General features: G+C 44.5%; 1 protein-coding gene across 1 annotated transcript in view; it reads right to left on the bottom strand.

Moving 5' to 3' along the window:
• Positions 1–575: 575 nt before the first annotated feature.
• The window catches only part of WHRN (whirlin), a 105241-nt gene continuing 85305 nt past the window's right edge, over positions 576–20511 (bottom strand). Inside the window, exons 11-15 of the mRNA XM_069943394.1 lie at positions 10394–10465; positions 5971–6514; positions 3719–3882; positions 1975–2097; positions 576–1586 (exon numbers count right to left, since the gene is read on the bottom strand). Of these exons, the coding sequence (XP_069799495.1) occupies positions 1404–1586; positions 1975–2097; positions 3719–3882; positions 5971–6514; positions 10394–10465 (1086 nt within the window). The 3' untranslated portion in view covers positions 576–1403. The remainder of the gene's footprint in view (positions 1587–1974; positions 2098–3718; positions 3883–5970; positions 6515–10393; positions 10466–20511) is intronic.

The raw sequence follows: 20511 nt of genomic DNA, 5'->3' as shown, positions 1-20511 counted from the left end.
CTCCCCTCCCCTGTGGAAAGAGTCTATAAAGCATGCTCACAAATGTGTCCTATACAAAGTATGGGGTCTGGAGATCTTTATTGTGTCTATGTCCATGAAGCTTGCCACTAAATGCCATTAAAACAGCTGAGGCTAGATGACAGCCCTCCTAATAATATACTACAAATAAAATAAAAATACATTCCGTAGAAAGAGAATAGAAAAAATAACACGTTCCAGTATCCGACTCCAATCAGTAAAAACAAATCTAGGCCATACATTTTTATTGAAGTGGTCAGTTTTCACGTAAATGATGTGTTTGGCGTAGCTTGGTGCAAAATGGCTTTTATAGGCACACAAAGTCCCCTGATGAAATCGCATTATACAGGAGAAACACGTTGGGATCTTATTACATGTCTATGGCCATACAGTGGTCTTGTTATCATCAATTCTACGGTGTCTTAGTTGGACAGGTATACTACCATGTTTGGAGCTTCATTTCCTAGACGGCGAACGCTGCTATATTCACATGAGATTATATGATACTATGGTTACCCTTTGTCATCCAGTCTCCTGACATACCATAACCTTTTAGTGCTTTATACTCTTCATCCTTCAGTCAGTGCTCAGCTCCATCCATTGACTACACAACGTTTCTCTATTATGAGGTTTATTGAAAAAGTAAAGTGACAAGCTCTGTAATTACATACATATTACATGGATGGTCACGGGCGTCACGTCACTCACACACTGTAGCAGGACGGGAGCGGTAGTCACTCTCCTCCATTAAAGGCTAATAAGTCACAGGCACAGAGCAGTACTGTGGAGGTGTCATCCGCACTGTCATCTTCTTATGATATCCATCTGCATCTATCGCTCTAGAAAGAAATCAGTATGACTATCTGTATTGCATTGCTTTTGCTTGTGTTTCACTACGTAGAGTCAGCTTTACAGACAACAGAAGCTGTCATATACGTCTGGGGTATAAAGAGACTGCAGCGTCACTCTGGTGATGGTCAGCAAGAGACTGTGTCCTATGGGGACAGGGGTCACGTCGTCCAGTCAAGACAGGTTGTCTGTAAAGATGATATATGTCGCCTCTAAATCCCTTCACCTGGCGCCATGATGTCTGTCCTGATTTGCTGACTAGATCTCTCTTCTCTTTATATGTCCCCTATGTGGCAGGTATCCATCTCATAGATATACACTTTGCTTCCCGGCTATCTGCCCCAGCTGTAAGCTGACACCACATTTACAGTATAAAGGGAGTATATAAGCCACATGTTGGACAGCAGAACCACGTATGTAGCGAGGGCACACAAATGGCGGCTACACAGTATACACATTAGCATGTAGTACGTGTTTCTCGTGGCACTGACCCCTGGCTGGGTTACACTCTTAGACTCGGATATCATAAACGGCCACTATAGTGACACATTGAACTCTGTGACCAGAAAGTCCATGTAATCCTTTTCTTTGGTCTTAAAGGCTTCAGCAATGATCCTGGCGGCCTCGCGATGCTCTTTATCTTGTAAGGAGACTCCATTCACCTCGAGGATGACTTGGCCCACGCGTAGCTTGCTGCAGTTATGAGCAGAGCCTCCTCTCTGCAAGAGGATTGGAGAAAGCAAGTGATTAGTTGAGTATATTACATAAAGGGGCACTCCAGAGAAAATAATTGTTTTCAAATTAACTGGTTGCAAAAAGTTATACAGATTTGTAAATTACTTATATTTACAAAAAAACTAAACTTAAGTCTTCCAGTACTTATCACCTGCTGTATGTCCTGCAGGAAGTGGTGTATTCTTTTCAGTCTGACAGTGCTCTCTGCTGCCACCTCTGTCTATTACAGGAACTGTCCAGAACAGTAGCAAATCCCCATAGAAAACCTCTCCTCTCCAGAGGTGGCAGTAGAAAGCACTGTGTCAGACTGGAAAGAATACACCACATTATTTATCTCTGAATAGTTAGAGGTAATGAAAAGCATGGTTATACCTGTATGGTGACAATACGTGGCAATGGTTGGCGTGTCTTAGCTCCTCCTTCAATAGCTATTCCCAGAGTGGGGGCAGTCTTCATTACACGCACTAAGGTGGCAGAAGGTTCCAGCAGGCCTGGCTACAGAGAGAAGATATACTGTCAGTTCCTTGCCTGAATTAGGTGAATGGATTAGAGACATGAGAGGATAAAACAGATTAACACAGGACACGCCATACAAGAGGGGACATGGCAGCATAAACAGAAGGCATTCTACATAATAACATCTGCCATCCCTGTCACAACCAGTCCTGAAAAGCAAGCATTTACTGTAGTCTGTACATCTGACTATAGGACAGGGGACAGACAGATTCTGCAGGTGGTCATAGACATATATATATAGAGAGAGAGAGCAATATCACTCTACTTATGGATTATTCCTATTACTAATGTCCATCAATACAATCTTAGGACAGAGCTAATGTTAAACCAGATGCTTCCCTCTTAAAGGGGAACTATCAGCAAGTTAGACAAATATAACATGCTGATAGCCCCCTATAGCGCAGGAGGCGCCAAGGATGTAGGCATGTCACTTACCTTCATCCTCAGCGCTGTTCCCGAGCACTTAGTTGTGTACTCCATGGTCTAGTAAAACTGTTTGGAGCACTCGGGCACAGTTAGGGGCACTGCCCCACCCCCATGGTGCCGATCTGTCCTCGCCTGCCCCTTCTAATGATAATCAATGAAGCAGGCCGTTTCATCGCTATGGGGGTCGAGCAGTGCTCCTAATTGTCTTACCAGACCGAGGAGTAAACTAAGTGCGCAGGAACGGCGCTGAGGATGAGGGTAAGAGACATATCTTCCTCCTGGGACATATGAGCAGATTAGATGCGTCTACCCTGCTGTAGTTCCCTTTAACATCTTCAGTTATTGGAAAATATGTTTTCTTGTGCCTAGTTTTTTTGTACCTGTGAATCTGTCACATGATCACATCACATCGTAATGTAGAGCAGGAAGAGCTGAGCAGATTGATATATATAAAGAGTTGTGGAGAAAAAAATGTAAGTTAAAGGAAAACTACCAGCAGGATAGAGTCATGTAACCGGCTGATATGTCCCTACAGTGCAGGGAGGGCTGGCGATGAAGTAAGTTTCCTACCCTCATCCTTCTGTGTACTTTGCAAGTTCAATCACTATGTTAATAAGGCGGTTCGGTGCACTAGGGGGTGGGGACTACGTCCGTGGGGGGAGAGGGGCTAATGATGCACCGAATAAGGCCCTGCCCTTCCCGCCCTGCTGATATTCATTAGAAGGGGAGGTCTGGCTGGGGCAGATCGGAGGGCAGTAGTCCCACCCCCAGTGCACCATAGAAATGCAACTACAAACTGCATGAAAAGGGCACAGAGGATGAATTTAAGAAACTTACCTTTATCCTTAGCGCACATAGGGACATATCAGCAGGTTAGATCTGTCCCTTTAAATTATTTTAAGTCTTTGCTTATTCTTGGATTAGAGTCCAGTGGGTGGTACCAATCAGTGACTGACAGCTGTCTTGTATGCACACTCATATAGGGAAGGCCCACTGGACTCCTTACCCTAGAATAAGGAATAAGATTTTTTCCCACAATCTATATACCAATCTTCTCAGCTCCTCTAGCACCATGGCATGCTGCCAGAAGATCCGGCAACATTTTCGTGGTGTCATGTCCACTTTAAAGCAAATTTGTTAGTTCTATAGCATGAAACACTAGACTTCTCCTTACTGGTTTTGCCATGTTCTCTGCTCCTTTGGATTTTTGAGGCTGGGGGCTGCTATCCTTGCTGCCCCCTCCAACTTCCCCTGCATCCACTCCGCTGTCCTCGCTGAGTGTTTGCCCACTGTCCGAGAGCTGGGAAAGAGAGGCTGGGGGCGATGTAGGCAGAGCGGCTGCCAAAAAGAAAAAAAAACACATCATAAATGAGCATTGTCATTAATATAAACTAGAGGTAAATTGTATACAGGTCATATTGGGTAAAAAAGGGGTTTGGCAACTATAAAGATTCAGTCTCTATCCAGAGAAGGTGGGGGTCCGACTGCTGGGACCCCCAGCAACCACAGTCTTGTATCACTTCAGATTGAGTGTATGCTTCTGCTCTATTCATCTCTGATCATCAGATACAGTGATCCTTATGTAATTATTCTAAGCAAGCACTAGAGGGCAATATTTGCCATTTTTTCCTTGATGGATATGATCTATGGCCATGATAGATTTTATAGCTAGCCCTGGCTTCATCTAGGTTTATTCATTACAATTATGCTCCTAGTCACACCAGCATCCAGATAATGAATTTACATTTACAACCAATTTATACACGGACATATTTTGCCAGAAACCTAATAGCTTCTGAAATATAATTAGTTTCTATTGTAGCTATGTAAAATCCTGAGGGCTTTTGTGCAACAGCGATAGCTCATATGTTTCAGATTTGTAGTAATTATGTAGGTGAAATTCAATGGAAGAATATAGACGTGCAAGAAAAAGAAGTCAACATGTACAACATATGCCTGGTCAGACTAGGACAGTGTTTTCTAACCTGTAACTCTCCAGCTGTTGCAAAACTACAACTCCCATCATGTTCTGACAGCCAAATGCCAAGGTCAAGGGTGCCAACACTCAGCACACCTGCTAATTCGCTATTCAGTGCCGCACTACACAGTGAACAGCTCTGGACTCCATCCACTGTGTTAGTAGCAGCTCAACTGTTGCTGTCCATAATGAGACTAAATTCCTTCCATACTTATTATTATCTATTCAGTCTCATCTCAGTTCTAAGCTCTACCCTTCCTCCTCCCTTTCTGAGACAGCTGATGTAAACAAGTCCCTGGTAGGCTTTATCTGCAACTTTGTAGATTCTTTGTTGTTTAATTTGAGGTCAAGTTGTTGATGAACTCACTGTGATTATCCACACAGCTTTACAAAGTTGCAGATAGGGACTTTACATCAGTCATCTCAGAAGGGAGGGGGAGGAGGGGGAGACAGATTTTTGTGCCTTTAGCAGAAAGCAGCAGCTCAGAACTGGGGTAAGGAGGCTGAATAAATAATAAGTATGGAAGGAATTGTTAGTCTCACCATGGGCAGCAACATATGAAAAGTTATGTTTGAGTGGGAAACCCCTAAAGACTGAACAGAACCAACTGCTTTCTGTCCCATTTAACAGCTAAACAGCTGATCGGCGGGGCTTTCATCTGGCTTGCATGTTTCAAAGTGCAGCACTACATTGGCACGTCATTGGCATAGCAATCCATGCAGCAGCAAATTACGGTCTGCATTACAGCCGGTCCTAGTGGCACGGATTGCGGCCCCATATACACGTAGGGACGTGTGAACAGGGTTATTGAATAACAATGTAATATGACGTGTGAACAGGGTTATTGAATAACAATGTAATATGTCCTGTCCACACAATGGACGTGTGAATGTAGCCTTAGATAAAGGTATCTATTATTCTCCATTCACCAGTCATAAAGGGTTTTCCGAACTAAAATGATTGGTGGTCTGTCCAGGATAGGCCTCTAAAGGGGTTTTCCAGCGCTACAAAAACATGGCCACTTTCTTCCAGAGACAGCACAACTCTTGTCTCCAGTTCAGGTGTGGTTTGCAATTAAGCTCCATTCACTTCAATAGAACTGAGGTACAAAACCTTCATCCAAACTGGAGATAAGTGTGGTGCTGTCTCTGGGTGACAGTGGCCATGTTTTTGCAGCGCTGGATAAACCCTTTAATCAATGCTGGGTGGGTTGCTGACACCTAGCCCCCCTGTTGATCAGCTCTTTAGGTGAGCACTTGACCATATTAAAGCTCAGTAAAACCACTATAATTTGGTGATCGAGATTTGGCGGCTTTCTGCAACTCCTTTTTCATACAAAGACATGAAAAGTTCTGATTCCATATAAACAATACAGTTCATGCAACTCCAAAGTATCAAACTGCAAGACCCATTCTATAGGCCAGAATTTTATTTAAAGGAATCCTACCTCGGGTTTGTGGAACAGCTCGGATTTCATTCACATCAGGTTCACTATTGGGTCGATGGACTTCCACCATTACAAAATGTTGACTTGTGTGAGGGTCTAATGCATCTGTGTGAGTAGGGGAAGATGGCTGAGGGGGGCTCTCTAACACAGGCTTTAATCTAGTTGGAGACTGAACTCTTGGGAAGGGGGTCAGAGGTAGTTGCGTGACCAGAGCCAGCTGGGCCACAGGGCATATAGGAGTATGGTTTTTTGGTGAAATACTGGCATATATCGCTTGGTTTGGGCTCTGCGATTGAGGAGAGGTTGGTGGAGTAGTGAGAGGGGGGAGTGGGGGGCTTGGGGTGGGGAGCGATGTAGAAGATGGAGGGGAAGGACTAGGGTGAGATGGAGCAGTGAAGAAGAGTCCGGACTGAGATGACCCGGAGGAAGGACGTGGAGCTCGCTCCCCACCCTGTCTTCTAAGAACTGCAGGAGCTTCTTCTGTGGGTATAGGGGGAGGTGGTCTGTATGCAGGGGGCTCATCTAGGAAGGAATTGACATCATCCTGCAAATTAAAATAAAAAGATTATGAGCCTTAATCTCTTCTGAACATACAGAAGAACAGAGTGAACAGAGCTTTACTGATGCACCACATCACATGAGTACATACTGTAGGATCCCTAGGATCCCTCCATCTGCCTATGCTTGCTGGATTTATTATATTTCTGGTATGTTGTTAGTCCAGAATAGGTGAGATATGCTCTGGTGAGACTTTTTGGAGCACTGCCAAGCCCCATATCTCTGATCCGCCCCTTTCTAATGATAATGAATGGAGCAGGTTGGCTGGAGGCGGGCTTAATCATTGCGCAGTACTCCTTACATTGTCACCGGACAATGGACCAAATGACTAACTGCACTGGAACAGCGCCAAGGAGGAAGGTAAGACATGAACCTTCCTCCTCTGCAATAGGGACATATCAGCAGGTCAGATTCAGCTTACCAGCTGACAGTTCCACTGTAAAATGTACAACTTTTTTTTTACACCAAGGTTGGGTTGTTTGCCAGTTGTACACACAGGAGTCCCTCCCTAATTTCTTTAGCCAATTACAGCACAATACATCACATATTCCTCTTCACAATGCCATGATGTAGTGCTGGTAAAAGTGTGGTTTCCCACCACGGGTGTTATTAGTTTATACACCCCTCGCAGAAGCCTGTACAAAGGGTTGGTGTGGTAATGAAGTGATACTTAAGTTTTACCACTAGATGTCGCTATTATCTGTAAATGTACTTGTATATGGCACAGTAGTGAATAAGGGGTTATTGTTTGTCTATGATCTGCGCACCAATAAGAGCTCTCTTCTCTTCACCTATCTCTATTCTCCTTCTCTTTACACTTTCTACTCCACCACTCACAGGGGACATTACACCTCCTGTAGGAAGTTGTCACATGGGGAGAGGAAGTGCAGGGCCACACTTAGTGAGTCTTACCCAAGTCTTGGTGGAGAGAGGACGCAAGACAAGACGGCCCCTGCTGTGGTCCAGCTGGGCCCTGGCTTTGCCAGGTCCCCCCTCCAGTCAGTGTCCAGTGTAGTCTAGTCAGGAGTGTGGTAGTGGACAGACGCACATGGGAGACGGAGAGACCTTCTTTTAGACGCTGTCTTTGGACCAACTATGCAGTGCTAAACTACTTTAGAGAGGACAAGTCAGAGATCACCAGATCACCCCAACCCACACTGTGAACATCTCTAGAAGTGCAGGACAGTATCCTGAAACAAGGGGATCAACTCAGTTAACAAGGTCTGGGGCTTGTGTGACCCTAATAGGACAGGTCACCCGACACTGTAGGGCAACAAAGGTACAGTGACAACAAAGGTCGAAAGGTCGAAATTTTAGTATTCAGTGTTCTACTTCTCAAGTTCCGGCAGAGCACACTGGGTTGGGACGTTTAGCACAAACTTCACTTTACTACTCTGAACTTGCAGCACAAACTCCTCTCTACTGTTCTCAGCTCACTCTACTTCTCAGCACACAACCAAGTCAGCTCAGCTCTTCTGCTCCAAAGGCTTTATGCGCAGATTTTGTTCTTGTCTTGTCTGCAGCTATTGTACTAAGTATTCTCACAGTAAAGAACATTTAATTTATGATAACAGGACTCAGTGATTATTGTTCCGGAACCTACACAGTCACTACTCCATCCTTGGGTCATCTCCTCTTTCTGTGGGTGGCGGTACCGATAGTCTGGGTGGTTCACAGCTCCACTCTGAACCACCAAAATAAGTGCCCAAGGTACCCCCTCGTAGCCCGGCAGGTCACCGACCACAGTTGAAAGGATATAGCCAGCCACCTTAAAATAAAAGCAGGTGTGCCTCCATACCTGTGTGCCCCACTAGCACTGACATCACAACAATCTACCACCTGGCTGCGTTACATCTCGACCAACCACCACCGCAGTGGCGTCACTCAGCACCATCAGGCAAGTGACCGGTCGTCCACACGCAGGCACCAAAAAAGTTTACGGAACAGACTTGCGCTGTGCTGAGCTGATGTATACAGTACAATGCTGTAGATGGAATGTGGGGGGGGGGAGGGCTTTCTGATGCATTGACTTTGTAAAGTGCTATGGGCAGAAATTGAATAAATAGCATCACAGGAGGCACTAAAAAGGCTGCACCATGCTAGTGGGATAATTTATACAGTGCACTACTATAGATAGCATGTGTAAGGCGAAGAGGTTACGGATGCATTGGCTTCATTAGGTGCTGTATATAAGTAAGCAGTCCCAACAAAGCAAGCAAAGGGTTACAATAATCCCTGAGATGAGAGGGAAGCCTTTACTTTATGCAAATTGTTCCAGCTCAGGGCTTGCAAGTACATGGCCCAGGATTTTGCTCCCCCTTTCCTTCGCAGAGAACATGGTATGTGCCAATCCCATAGCATGTGGTAGGTACACAGCCTAGCCTTTATCTCTCTCTTTCTGGCTCCCCCTCTCTTGCACAGGGCACATTGTATCCACCATTCCTTACTTCCTGTTCTGGCCCCGTTCCCACTGAGCAAAGCTAGCGGAACTCCGCGACGGAATTGTCCGCCGCGGAATGCCGTTAGCCTCCCGCTCATAATGGGAGTCTATGGGAGGCGCGCGCTGCTGCTCTATACGCGCTGAAGAATAAAAATGTTCATTCTTCAGCGCGTACAGAGCAGGAGCGCGCGCCTCTCATAGACTCCCATTATGAGCGGGAAGCTAACGGCATTCCGCGGCGGACAATTCCATCGCGGAATTCCGCTAGCTTTGCTCAGTCGGAACGGGCCTTTCTGTCTTGCAGTGTCTGTTACTAAGGATGGATTTCCCCTAACAACAGGCAGTGGAGAGCAGATTGCAGGTAAGGTAGACACCAATGGCCAATTTACAGCTGTTTTTATGGGGTAAGAAGTATTTTTTGGTTAAAAAAGTAATTTAGAAATATGTTAGGAATCGCATAGACTATCACAGGGAGGGAGGTTGTTTGAAACTACAGCGATCGATAAAATGTATCCCACTCCTTGTGTAGTATAAAGAACAGAGGATAAGAATATCTGTAGCAGAAGGAAAGCTTTGGCCTTGAAAGTATTCAGATGACGGTGAGTATTGACAATTTTGTTATCATGTAAAGGCCCTATTCCACAGAACGATTATTGTCCGTATCCGGCCGATATCGGCCGGTACGGACGATAATCGTCCCGTGGAATAGAGTGCAACGATCAGCCGACATCGTACATGTCGGCTGATTGTTGCAGTCGCTTGTTTTTCAACATGTTGAAAAACAAGCGACTGATACAGCAACGATCTGCTGCCGTCGCTCCGTTGAATAGAAGCATCGGCAGCAGACGCTGCTGTATCCTATGGGCTGCCTGGACAATCAGTGATCACCCGGGCAGCCGCCCCTCCCGCACTCACCTGCTCGCTGCAGCCGTGTTGAATAGCGGCGGCAGCAAGCGAGGAACGAGGAGCAAACAAGCGCTGAGAGCACTCGTTTGCTCCTCTAAACGACCCGTGAAATAGGGGCTTTAGTCAGCAGTTAACAAGTATAGACTCTCCCAATCAATCCTCGCATACATAATCACTTCCTTCCTTAAATAGGTTTATTATATTAGCTCCGTGTGGAAAATACTATTAACCTGTCCCCAAGCAGCCCAGATTAATGGACAGATCATGCATAAAACATTGTTTTTAATCTGTAGGATTGTGCAGAGGGCCCTTGGGATGGAAAGGTTCATTTCAGATTCTCTGGTACTATTTTCAGAACTGTCCAATGTAGCAACCAGCTGCAGATTCTATCAGCAGTATAAACCATGTTCACCATGCCCGAGGGGTCTGTTTGTCCTTGGAATTGTATGACACAGCTTGTCGATTTGAGTCACCAGCATGGATCCCCATAATTATCAATCTGAAAGCATTTAAACCTACCAGGGAGATGTCAGGCAGGGTTGTCCGAGTGAGACTTCCAGAATCCGCACTTCCTTCAGGATCAGCTCCGTTCTGGAAAAAATGTACAGTACAAATATAAATGATTCCCATTAAACCATAATAACATTCATGAAATAATACCATTAAAAACAATGGACACAGTGACTTTGTGCATCACCCTAGAACGCTACATTACGCTGGACATATAAGGGTAATTATGGAAGCACAAGATGTGCGGGCATGCTGAGCTTTTCTGTTTCTGCTCGTGTCTATTAGACCATCTGGTACTTGTGTGACACCTGGTTTTGGGAACTACATTTGGAAAGTGTCTGCTTTTACATTGCTGGAGGTCAGGCCTAAAATAGATTTGCTGGAATTAAAAGTAAAATTATTGCAATAAATAAGTCCAATTATATTCTAATTCTCCATCATTCACTTCAAGGCTTTGGACACTTTTGAAAAGCATTTGGTTTTGCTTCTTGCATTGTGCTTATTATGGAGACAAAATATTTTTTTTCTATAGGTCTTTATTAAAAACATCACTTAGTTTCTCTTCTATAGCCTCTACAGCTTTCTTTTTGAGTTTTACTTTCTCTTTACACATGTGCACCGACCATGTGATTCTGCTTGTACCGGCTCTAAACTCAAACTTGTGTGAGCTATCCTCCAAGGATTCTCTCCACCCCACCCACAATCTGAACTGGTGTGTAACTCCCTCCTCCTTTCTGCTGCTGACTCTATGTTTCTCTGAAGAACTGCTAAATGGTAGGCATTTTTAATGAAAACTACTTAGGAATTATTCACATGTTCCATATATATGGATAATGTGTTATGGAACAGACTTTGGACCTCCCAATATCATCATTTCTGATGATGCCGGGAGCTCTGAAACTGTTTAAATCTTGACACTACTGTACTGTTTTGCCCATGTAATCAGTACCTCTTAGGGTATGTTCACATGGGCAACACACTGCTGTTGGCTGTGGAAATGTGTGCTCTGTAGACAGGCCCGTATCTGCCATGAGGCGAGGTGAAGTCTTTGCCTCAGGCGGCAGATAACACAGCCCTTGAGGGGGCGGCATCAGCGTCCTGTGTCCTTATCATTACAACTAGTTACGGCTCAGTGCCCAGCCATGTTTCCTGTCAGTTGCCTCATGAGAAGCGCTGAGGAGGCACTACTCTGCTTCTTTGTATTACTCAGAACACCCTCAGAACATTACTCAGTAAGCCCTTTTCAGTAAACCACAAGCCTATTTAAGCTAAAGAGACTCTGTGATTCTTTCCATTTCCCACCGACACAGCACACACCACAACCTTGGGACACTTCCCCTTTCTGTTGGTGGTGGTTCCGATAGTCTGGAAGGTCATTACACCACTCTGGCCATCCGTGATCATTCTAACCCAAGGGACCCTGTAGCAACCCGGGCAGGACACTTACCACAGGGGAAAAAGGTGCAACCGGCCTTATAAAATAAAAGCAGGCGTGCCATCAACCTTGTGTGCCCACCAGGCACTGGCGTCACAAGAGAACACCCCAAGGTCCGGCTGTATCTCGGCCAACCACCACAGAAGTGGCGTCACACCTCACCACCTAGCAAGTGACCGGCTGATCCTCCGATCTAACACCATACCGGGGGATATGCGAGGAGGCCAGTTTCCTCACATCACTCTGGCATCACTCAGCAAAACTCAGTTCAGCAAAAATGAGCCCTGAGCTGACAGTGCCTGGGAAGGGAATAGTATATAGCTCCTAGTGGGAGGCTTCATTACATTTTTTATTAGTCCATCCCTCCAAGCCTACAAAACTCTCTCTTTGATATATACAAAGCCAATGTGTAGACATTTAGAAGACTGAATACAGAGAAGAAGAATGGGCGCTAACAATTCATGAGGAGTGATACCACCATGGCACTTTATACCTTGCTCCCCAGGAGTGCCACTATTTCCCGGTGAATTGACATGTTAAGAGTCTAAAAAAAACATCCCGCTATAACAAATCCTCCTCTCCCTGCACACAAAGCTATCAGCCGCTAACGTTAATATACAATAAAATATACTGCAAATGTGACTTTCACCAAGAAGGTTTTTTAAATGGTGTCATCAGATTTATTGGATCTCGTTTCATTTAATGCAGTATTTCCCTCATGCTGATTCAAGCTGTTATATAGATAGCAGCACCCCGGAGATTTCTGATCATCGCCAATGGATATTCCCACAGGAAAGCCGTAATTGGCAAATTATGCCAGGCGTGCAAAATAACGTGGGACAACAATTATTCTTCATCTGCTGTAACTTCACAATAAATCACTTTCCAGGCTACACTTCTGCTTGGCCTAGACCTTCTACAAAGTCATTTTGTTAGCAGCAGAGATTAGCACGACTGCCAGTGTTAAATTGTTGGGGGAACTTGGTTGCTTTAGACCAGGGGTATCAGACTGCGGCCCTCCAGGTGTTGCTAAACTACAATTCCCATGATGCCTAAAACTTTGGCTGTAGTAGTATTGCAATAGCTGGAGGGCCGCAGTGTGACACCCCTGCCTTAGAGGGTCCATAGTCCATCATTGCACTGTGGAGTGCTCAGTTACGTTTGTAACCAACAGCACTTGCCCATGGATAGAACACGGATAGAACATGGATACACCACTCATCACAACATAGTGCTATCTTCAGGCCATTGAAATGAATGGGCCCAGTACCTGTCTAAGCAAAGGTTTGTCAATGTGGTGTTATAATGAGGTGTTATAGAAGAGGTACGGCCAGTCACTTGCCAGATGGTGAGGTCGCCAGTCCTATGCTGGTTGGCCGAGATATAGCTGGGCCCAGTGATGTTCTGTCATGACGCCAGTGCTGGTTGGGCACACAGGTATTGTGGCACACCTGCTTTTATTTTTAAAGGCCAGTTATACCTTGCTCTTCTGTGGTCAGTGACCTGCCGGGCTGTTGTGGGGTCCCTTGGGTTGTAGTCACGGTGGTCCGGAGTGGAGTGTTGACCCACCTGGACTATTGGCACTGCCACCCACAGAAAGGGGAGATGACCCAAGGAATGTTCGTGTACTGTGTTGGTACGGAGTGAAGAATTACAGAGTCTCTTTATCATAAATAATATCTGCTTTACTGAGGAAACACTTGTGTGCAGCAGGTCATACAGCTTCGCCTTGAAACAGTACTTCACACTTAATAAGACACTTCATAAGTTAGAATCCAGATCTGTAGTGGGCAGAGAAGGAGTAGAACAGTCGTGTGGACTGAGTTGCGTGCTGAGAGTATAGAGTCAGAGGAGTAGAGAGGAGGATGTCGTGAGAGTCCCAACCCAATTAGTATTGTGCTCTGCCGGTATGTTGGAGGATGAGGTAGAAGAATTCTTGAGAAGAAAGAGAGAATACTTGTGCCTGTGTTTTGACCTTTGGGTCTTCGCACCACTTATTAACTTACCAGTGTCGGCGGCCCCGTCCCAGTGGGTGACACAAGCCCCAGACCTTGTTACCTGGGATGAGCGGAATGCTGATTGTACCCTGCTGACATCACAAATATAGGCATATTTATGCTGTCAGTTTGCCTTTGTTGTTATCAGCCACACATCCCCTGCTTACACAGGGAGATGTGCGGCCAATACGATACATTTTAAAGCCTGCCTAACTCCTTTGTTGAGTATCTACCTAGCCTTGGTTTTTGCCTCTAGGTTCTAGTGCCCACCTCTTCTTGTGTTAGGGTCAGTTTTGCAGATTGGGTTTTAATTAGGTATATTAGCAGGGACAGTAAGCACCAGTGGTGTCTCATAGAGTTAGTGTTCAGGAAAGATTCAGGGATAGCTAGCTACAGTCAGCGTTTGTACTTTAGTTCTTTTTATCATTAGAGTTGAGCAAACTTAATGCAAACTTCATCTGAACCCGAGCGTGCGGCATTTGATTATTGGCTGCTGAAGCTGGATGCAGCCCTAGAGAGTCCAGGAAAACATGTATACAGCCATGGGCATCCCTAGCGATGTCGCAAAGAAACTGACATGTCAGTTTTCTATGGCCGCTATTCACTGAATAGCGGCCGCAGATAACCTGTCAGTTCACACAATTGAGCGTGTGGCTCCGGCCACGTGAACATGGCCATAGCGTGCTCATAATTTGCTTAACTCTATTCATCATCTGTCTGCCTCAACTTCTGACTAACACTTTCAGCATTCATTTGTGCCTCCCTTTTTAACACCGTTTAACCAATGTGGCTGACAAAGACCCGTAGCAGCTGCATAGGCTTCGTCTGCGGCTCTTCCCCCTTGCCATTGGTCACAGTCTCCATGATGAAAGATAGACTACTATCAATAGATTTTCCCTTTAAAGAAAGTTGCTGCACTAAAAGTGATGTGAGATTTTTGCTGTATCTGCACTTGTTAAAAAAAAGGAGGGGGATAAATTCCACAATCTTAACAAATAAGCCTTTCTGAGAAATCTCCTGTCATTGGATTTTTTCTTCTTCAATCTCAAGAGCTCCAGCTGTGGCTAAAATACATTTCCCAGGATCTTCAGGAAGTCATTGCAGGCTCGTCTTTCTATTTAAAGGATTTTTTATGAAGATGGCAAGTGCCTCATTTTCCAGCGCTGAAGATACATTTACAATACTCAATGGCTTTTCGCATGTCACCGGCAACCCTAGAGAACGGTCTAGTCCTTATAACAAACACAAACTAATGGGAAGAGATACAGCCCCAAGGAAATGAGCAGTGTGCAAGGTTTCCTATACCGGATCAGATCCTGACTCGTCTATTGATGGGAAACTGTAACAGCAAAGATGATCACCATCGTCTCTCCTTCTTGGTGAATGGTACAGACCGCAGCGAGAACGACTCCCGGCTGAGCGTAATTGTCAAGCATGTCCAATACATAGTCAGGACCGTGAAACTGATTTCCATCTGTCTGAACAATCCTTAATTGCAGTAAACAGATTATAACTGGGTGCACTCACATAGCTGCTTCATAGTTATCAGTGGGTAATAATTTATATGTCTGCCATTATAGCCTCCATAGGCATTGTTACCCAATCTGCCTCATCCTGCATCCACCTAAGTGTCTGATCCACTGATCTGTACATCCTGATAGACTTCTTACTGCCGCATGTGCATGGATTTCTGCAATCCCTATTCAGATAAATGGATTGACAGGGATTCCTGTAGCAGATCTGCTGAGTATGGACCGATGCCAGTCATGTGTGTCACCTGATAGATGAGGCCGCACGCTCCACTGGAGAATATCGCTGTAATTGATTTGTGATGAGGTCATTCATTAATGTATGAGTGGCCCCATTAAGTTAGTCTATGTGATGGCATGACCCTGTCCCTGCCTAGTGTTTTTTCTTTAATCTTTTTAACTCCTTAAAGCAAATTTACCATCAGTACATTCACTTTAAGGCTGGGTTCACACTACGTATATTTCAGTCATTATTCTGGTCCTCATATTGCAACCAAAACCAGGAGTGGATTGAAAACACAGAAAGCCTCTGTTCACACAATGTTGAAATTGAGTGGATGGCTGCCATATAATGGCAAATATTTGCTGTTATTTTAAAACGGCTGTTATATTGAATTAATGGCAGTTATTTACTGTTATATGGCAGCCATCCACTCAATTTCAACATTGTGTGAACAGAGGCTTTCTGTGTTTTCAATCCACTCCTGGTTTTGGTTGCAATATGAGGACCAGAATAATGACTGAAATATACGTAGTGTGAACCCAGCCTAAGTGTTTGCCGAGCACCGCCCTGGGCTGAAGCACTAGAGATGGGCCGCCCGGCCCCCAGAGGGAGGAGATCCCCCACTACAGCCGCGTCACAGAGGGGAAGGGGATTTATCACACAGGAGGGTGGCCCCCTGAGCCGGGCCGGTGCTCAGTAATAGACTGGTATCAAGCATTGGAACCAGTTGACATTTACAAAAAAAAGGACCGTGCCACTGGGATGCTGCTGCTGAGTGGCTAAGGTAAAAAAAAACAAAAAACGATGTACTTCATGGTACATTCGCTTTAAAGGGGTACTCTGAAGATTTTTTTTTTTTTATCAACTTGTGTCAAAAAGATATATAGATTTGTAATTCCAGTCTTCCAGTACTTATCAGCTGCTGTATGTCCTGCAGGAGGAGGTGTAGAGAGGCTGACACAGTGCTCTCTGCTGCCACCTCTGTCCATGTCAGGAACTGTCCAGAGCAGGGGAGGTTTTCTATGGGAAGCTGTAGGTGCTGTAGAGCTGTAGGTGCACAGTGATCTGTCATTTTTATTGGTATCATGTTAGGTTAAATGAGACTTTTTCATTGGCTTTGATTCCATTTTTTCTTGAATGTGTAACAATTAAAAAAAAAAACAAAAAAAAAATATATTTTTTAAGACATTTTCTGCATTCACTGATGAATAATGTGATATTTAATAGTTTTGACAGTTCCATACACTGGGATGTCAATTATCTTTGCTGTTGGAGTTAGATTTATTTATTTTTTTTATTTGAAAAATGAGAAAGGATGAGATTTTAATTTTTAATATGGTAGATTCTTTGTATAAAATGTATTCTTTTTCTGTCCTACATTTTTAGTCCCTCTTGGGGACTGGGAAATGCAATCACATATACACATGTACTGCGGTGTACTGTCAAGCTGACGTTCTGCTGTTACTCGGCCAATGGCAGGGGGTAATAGGTGACCTTTTTATGGCAGATGCCATGACAACTAGTCCGCACCCTACGACTGGTGCTAGAATTCAAGAATAAAATCAGAGACATACCGAGGTACAGCAGAGCTCACATATACGTCTATAAGATTCTGCTCCTATTGTGATTGGTGCCTATACAATGCAGTTGTGGGGTGCTATTATAGATCACCTGGCATAGACCAGGTGTAATGGGAAAACAGCAGTTTGACAGTACATCGCAATACGTATGTATTACAGTGTACTGTATGATCGCATGTTCCAGTCCCCTATCTCTGTAATCGGAAGCCATATGGCATCCATGCACTCCCATGTCAACTCAGGCTGTTGTTCCTTCTGGCTATTCTGGTCCCGGGGTCCTGCTCTGCCGCCCAGCCAATCAGTGGCTGCGGCTGGGCAACACACTGATTGGCTGGGCGGCAGAGCAAGACGCCGGGACCCCGTGCAGCCAGAGCCAGGTAATGGATGGAGACAGCGGTGCGGGAGCCGAAGGGGTTAAGGGGGTGGCTGCATTACATACACGCAGCGGTCTTTCAGACCACTGCTTGTATGTAGTGATAGGGGCCTTCCAGGACCTCGGCTCGTAGCAGAAACTCGCAGCGAGTTTTTTGCTGCGAGTCGGTATGTGTGAAGGCACCCTAAAATTATAAAAAATACTGCACGGCAGAAATTTTTCTACACACAGCTTGATAGGCTTCCTATCTGGAATAGCAGGTTACGCTGACATGTGAAATGCTGCTATGTCATATTATTTTTCTAATAAATGTCATGTCCTGGGAACAGGCGCCATCGATTATACAGGTCTTAGACACTAGGAAAACAACAGCATAAATCATTGATGGGAAATATACCTTATTTATAAGGATTTCTTTTCTTTTGTTCAATAAATCAAACTAGAAAACGCTATTATTCTCAGAGAACCTCGCAGATCTGATTAGATCCGTTTATTAGAAGCCTCTGAAACTCAGACAAAGCTATTAATGCAAATGATGTCATTATTATACAGGAGTACTGATAGTGCTATATGTGCGCATTGTCACCAATACATGTCAGGGATGAAATACAGATGTATGGATATTGTCACAGAAACAGAGGTTGCTATACATATGCAACCAGTAGAGTATTGCGGTGCGCATGTATGGGAAGGCAGTAACAATAAGACCAGCACTTATTATTGTTGTATTCATAGGTATCAAAAACATACTGTAATGCAACCATCTAAAAATGGTGAAGGTTGAGCCAAGGCAAGTCGCGTTGTGTTTGATGCAGTGTCAGACTGCGGTATCTGGGGCCCACCAGAGGAAAAGACCAGTGTCAGTCAGTATTAGTGCAGGCTCTAAAGCTGGGGGCCTACTAAAGTAGGCCTCCAGTGCTCTGGTGGGCCAGTCCGACAGTGGTTTCATCCCCATAGGAGAATAAAACTGTGATGTTTCAGTCCAAAACAGGTCAAATGCATAATAAGGTTCTAAGAAATACAGATATATTCAATCTTTAAGTGGGTTGTCTTAGTAAATAGTTTTATATGTTAAAGTGTTCAGGTTGGGGGCACAAAATAAAAAAAAAAAAACATATACTCACCTGCCACTTCTCCCTATCGGTCCCATTCTGACTGTGCCATCCCTGCTGCTCAGAGCTTCCTGTCTTCTGTCCTGACACATAGAAAATTATTCCTCCTCCAATCACTGACTGCAGCAGTGACCCGCCTTAATCAGTGATTGGCTGAGCAAGCATTTCCTATGTGTTCAGACAGAAAACAGGAACAGCGGTGGCAGCACTGTGTTTATGGCACCAGTGTGGGATCAGTGGCAGGTGAGTACGATTTGGTTATGGCCACAAACTTAATATATGTGTTCACAAATGGGCATTTTACTATTAATAGAACTCAATAGTAAATGGATAAAGGGGGGAAAAAAATCTGTGTGAACATAGCCTAACACTGCAACTCTGCTCACTCAGTTTTAATGTTGTATATTATAGAGGATAAAGAGCTAATTTCTAGAGATAAGCGCAACTCAAGGATGCTCAAGTCCAACCGTTCGGCATTTGACTACCAGTGGCTGAAGAAGTTGCATGCAGCCCCAGGCCATAGGCTGTATCCTTGTTTTCTTAGACTCTCGAGGGCTGCATCCAACTTCTCCAGTCACTGGTATTCAAATGCCGAATGATCAGAGTCAAGAATGCTCGAGGGGCACTCGAGAGTATGACTGCAAACAACAAGAGAATGAGAAGGAAGAAGAACGAGAAGGACGAGATTATTAGGTGCGTGTAGTAAATGAGTCTCTATAAGGCATAATCTAGAAATCTAATTAAAGCATATTAGAGGCACCTTGGGCTATATAATAGTATCTTAACATAAACAATACTGACTTACTACCCCGGGAGAAGTCCGACAGAAAAATCAAAGCGATACATAGGCAGAATTAAATAGGCCCAACCTGAAAGGCAGGAAAATCAATACTAAAAGAAAGCAGGTTTATGATCTAATCTTAAGGCCACTAAAGATAACAACCCGGAACCAGACTGAGGATGGAGGCCGCTCACCCTTGCATTTAACACTGTAATAACATTGTTTTTATTAGACTTGGCCTGGATCTGATTTCTACTTCCAGTATCTGCGATCAGTAATTTGAAAGTTTACTTTCTGTGAGTATGATGAGAAAGCGAATGTGGCCTGGGGTTGTGAGGTGTGATCATATAGTCATTTTATGCTTTCATTAAACAAACCAGTATAAAACAATAGATGCAGCAATAGGACAGTAAAGTCAGACTACTAATCCTGTAGGAAAGTTGTGGGTAATATGACGGTGCTGCATATTATTCTAATATATTTCAAAAGCGTAAAACATTTGAAGGGGTTTTCCAGGCAAAACATATTGATGAGCTAGACGTGGGGTTAGTCATGGGTCACTAATCGGAAGCCGAACTCTCAGCATTTGATTACCGGTGACTGAAGGAGCTGGATGCAGCCCTAAGGCTGCCTAGAAGACATGGATACACAAGTTACACATTGATACATGGATACACACACAGTATGACACCGGCCGTTCTGTGACCCGGCCGTATCACAGCACGGCTGATGTCAGATGAACTTTATTTCTTTTGGATGCGGGCGCATTCGTGTGTGCCCGCATCCCAATTATCCATAGCACAAAATGTAAAGTGCTTCTGGAGCCGCACTTTGCATTGTCTGCTCTGTCAGTCTTGTGCGGCCGCTATCCAATGAATAGCAGCCGCACAAAACTAACAACAGTTTTTGCTCGAGCCACTTGGATTTCCAGCCGGAGTGTATACTGTGTGTATACACTCCGTCCGGCATTTTATTGACTTCAGTGCGATGTAAATTTTCAATTAATCATGGATGGTGTTGCAATTTGCAACAATGGCCGGGATTAATTTAAAATTTACATTGTGTGAACATAGCCATAGGCTGCATCCATGGTTTTC

The sequence above is a fragment of the Dendropsophus ebraccatus genome, chromosome 10 (assembly GCF_027789765.1).
Source record: "Dendropsophus ebraccatus isolate aDenEbr1 chromosome 10, aDenEbr1.pat, whole genome shotgun sequence".
Lineage (NCBI taxonomy): Eukaryota > Metazoa > Chordata > Amphibia > Anura > Hylidae > Dendropsophus > Dendropsophus ebraccatus.
The sequence above is the reverse complement of the archived record's forward strand: the minus strand, read 5'-3'. Positions and strand labels throughout refer to the sequence as shown.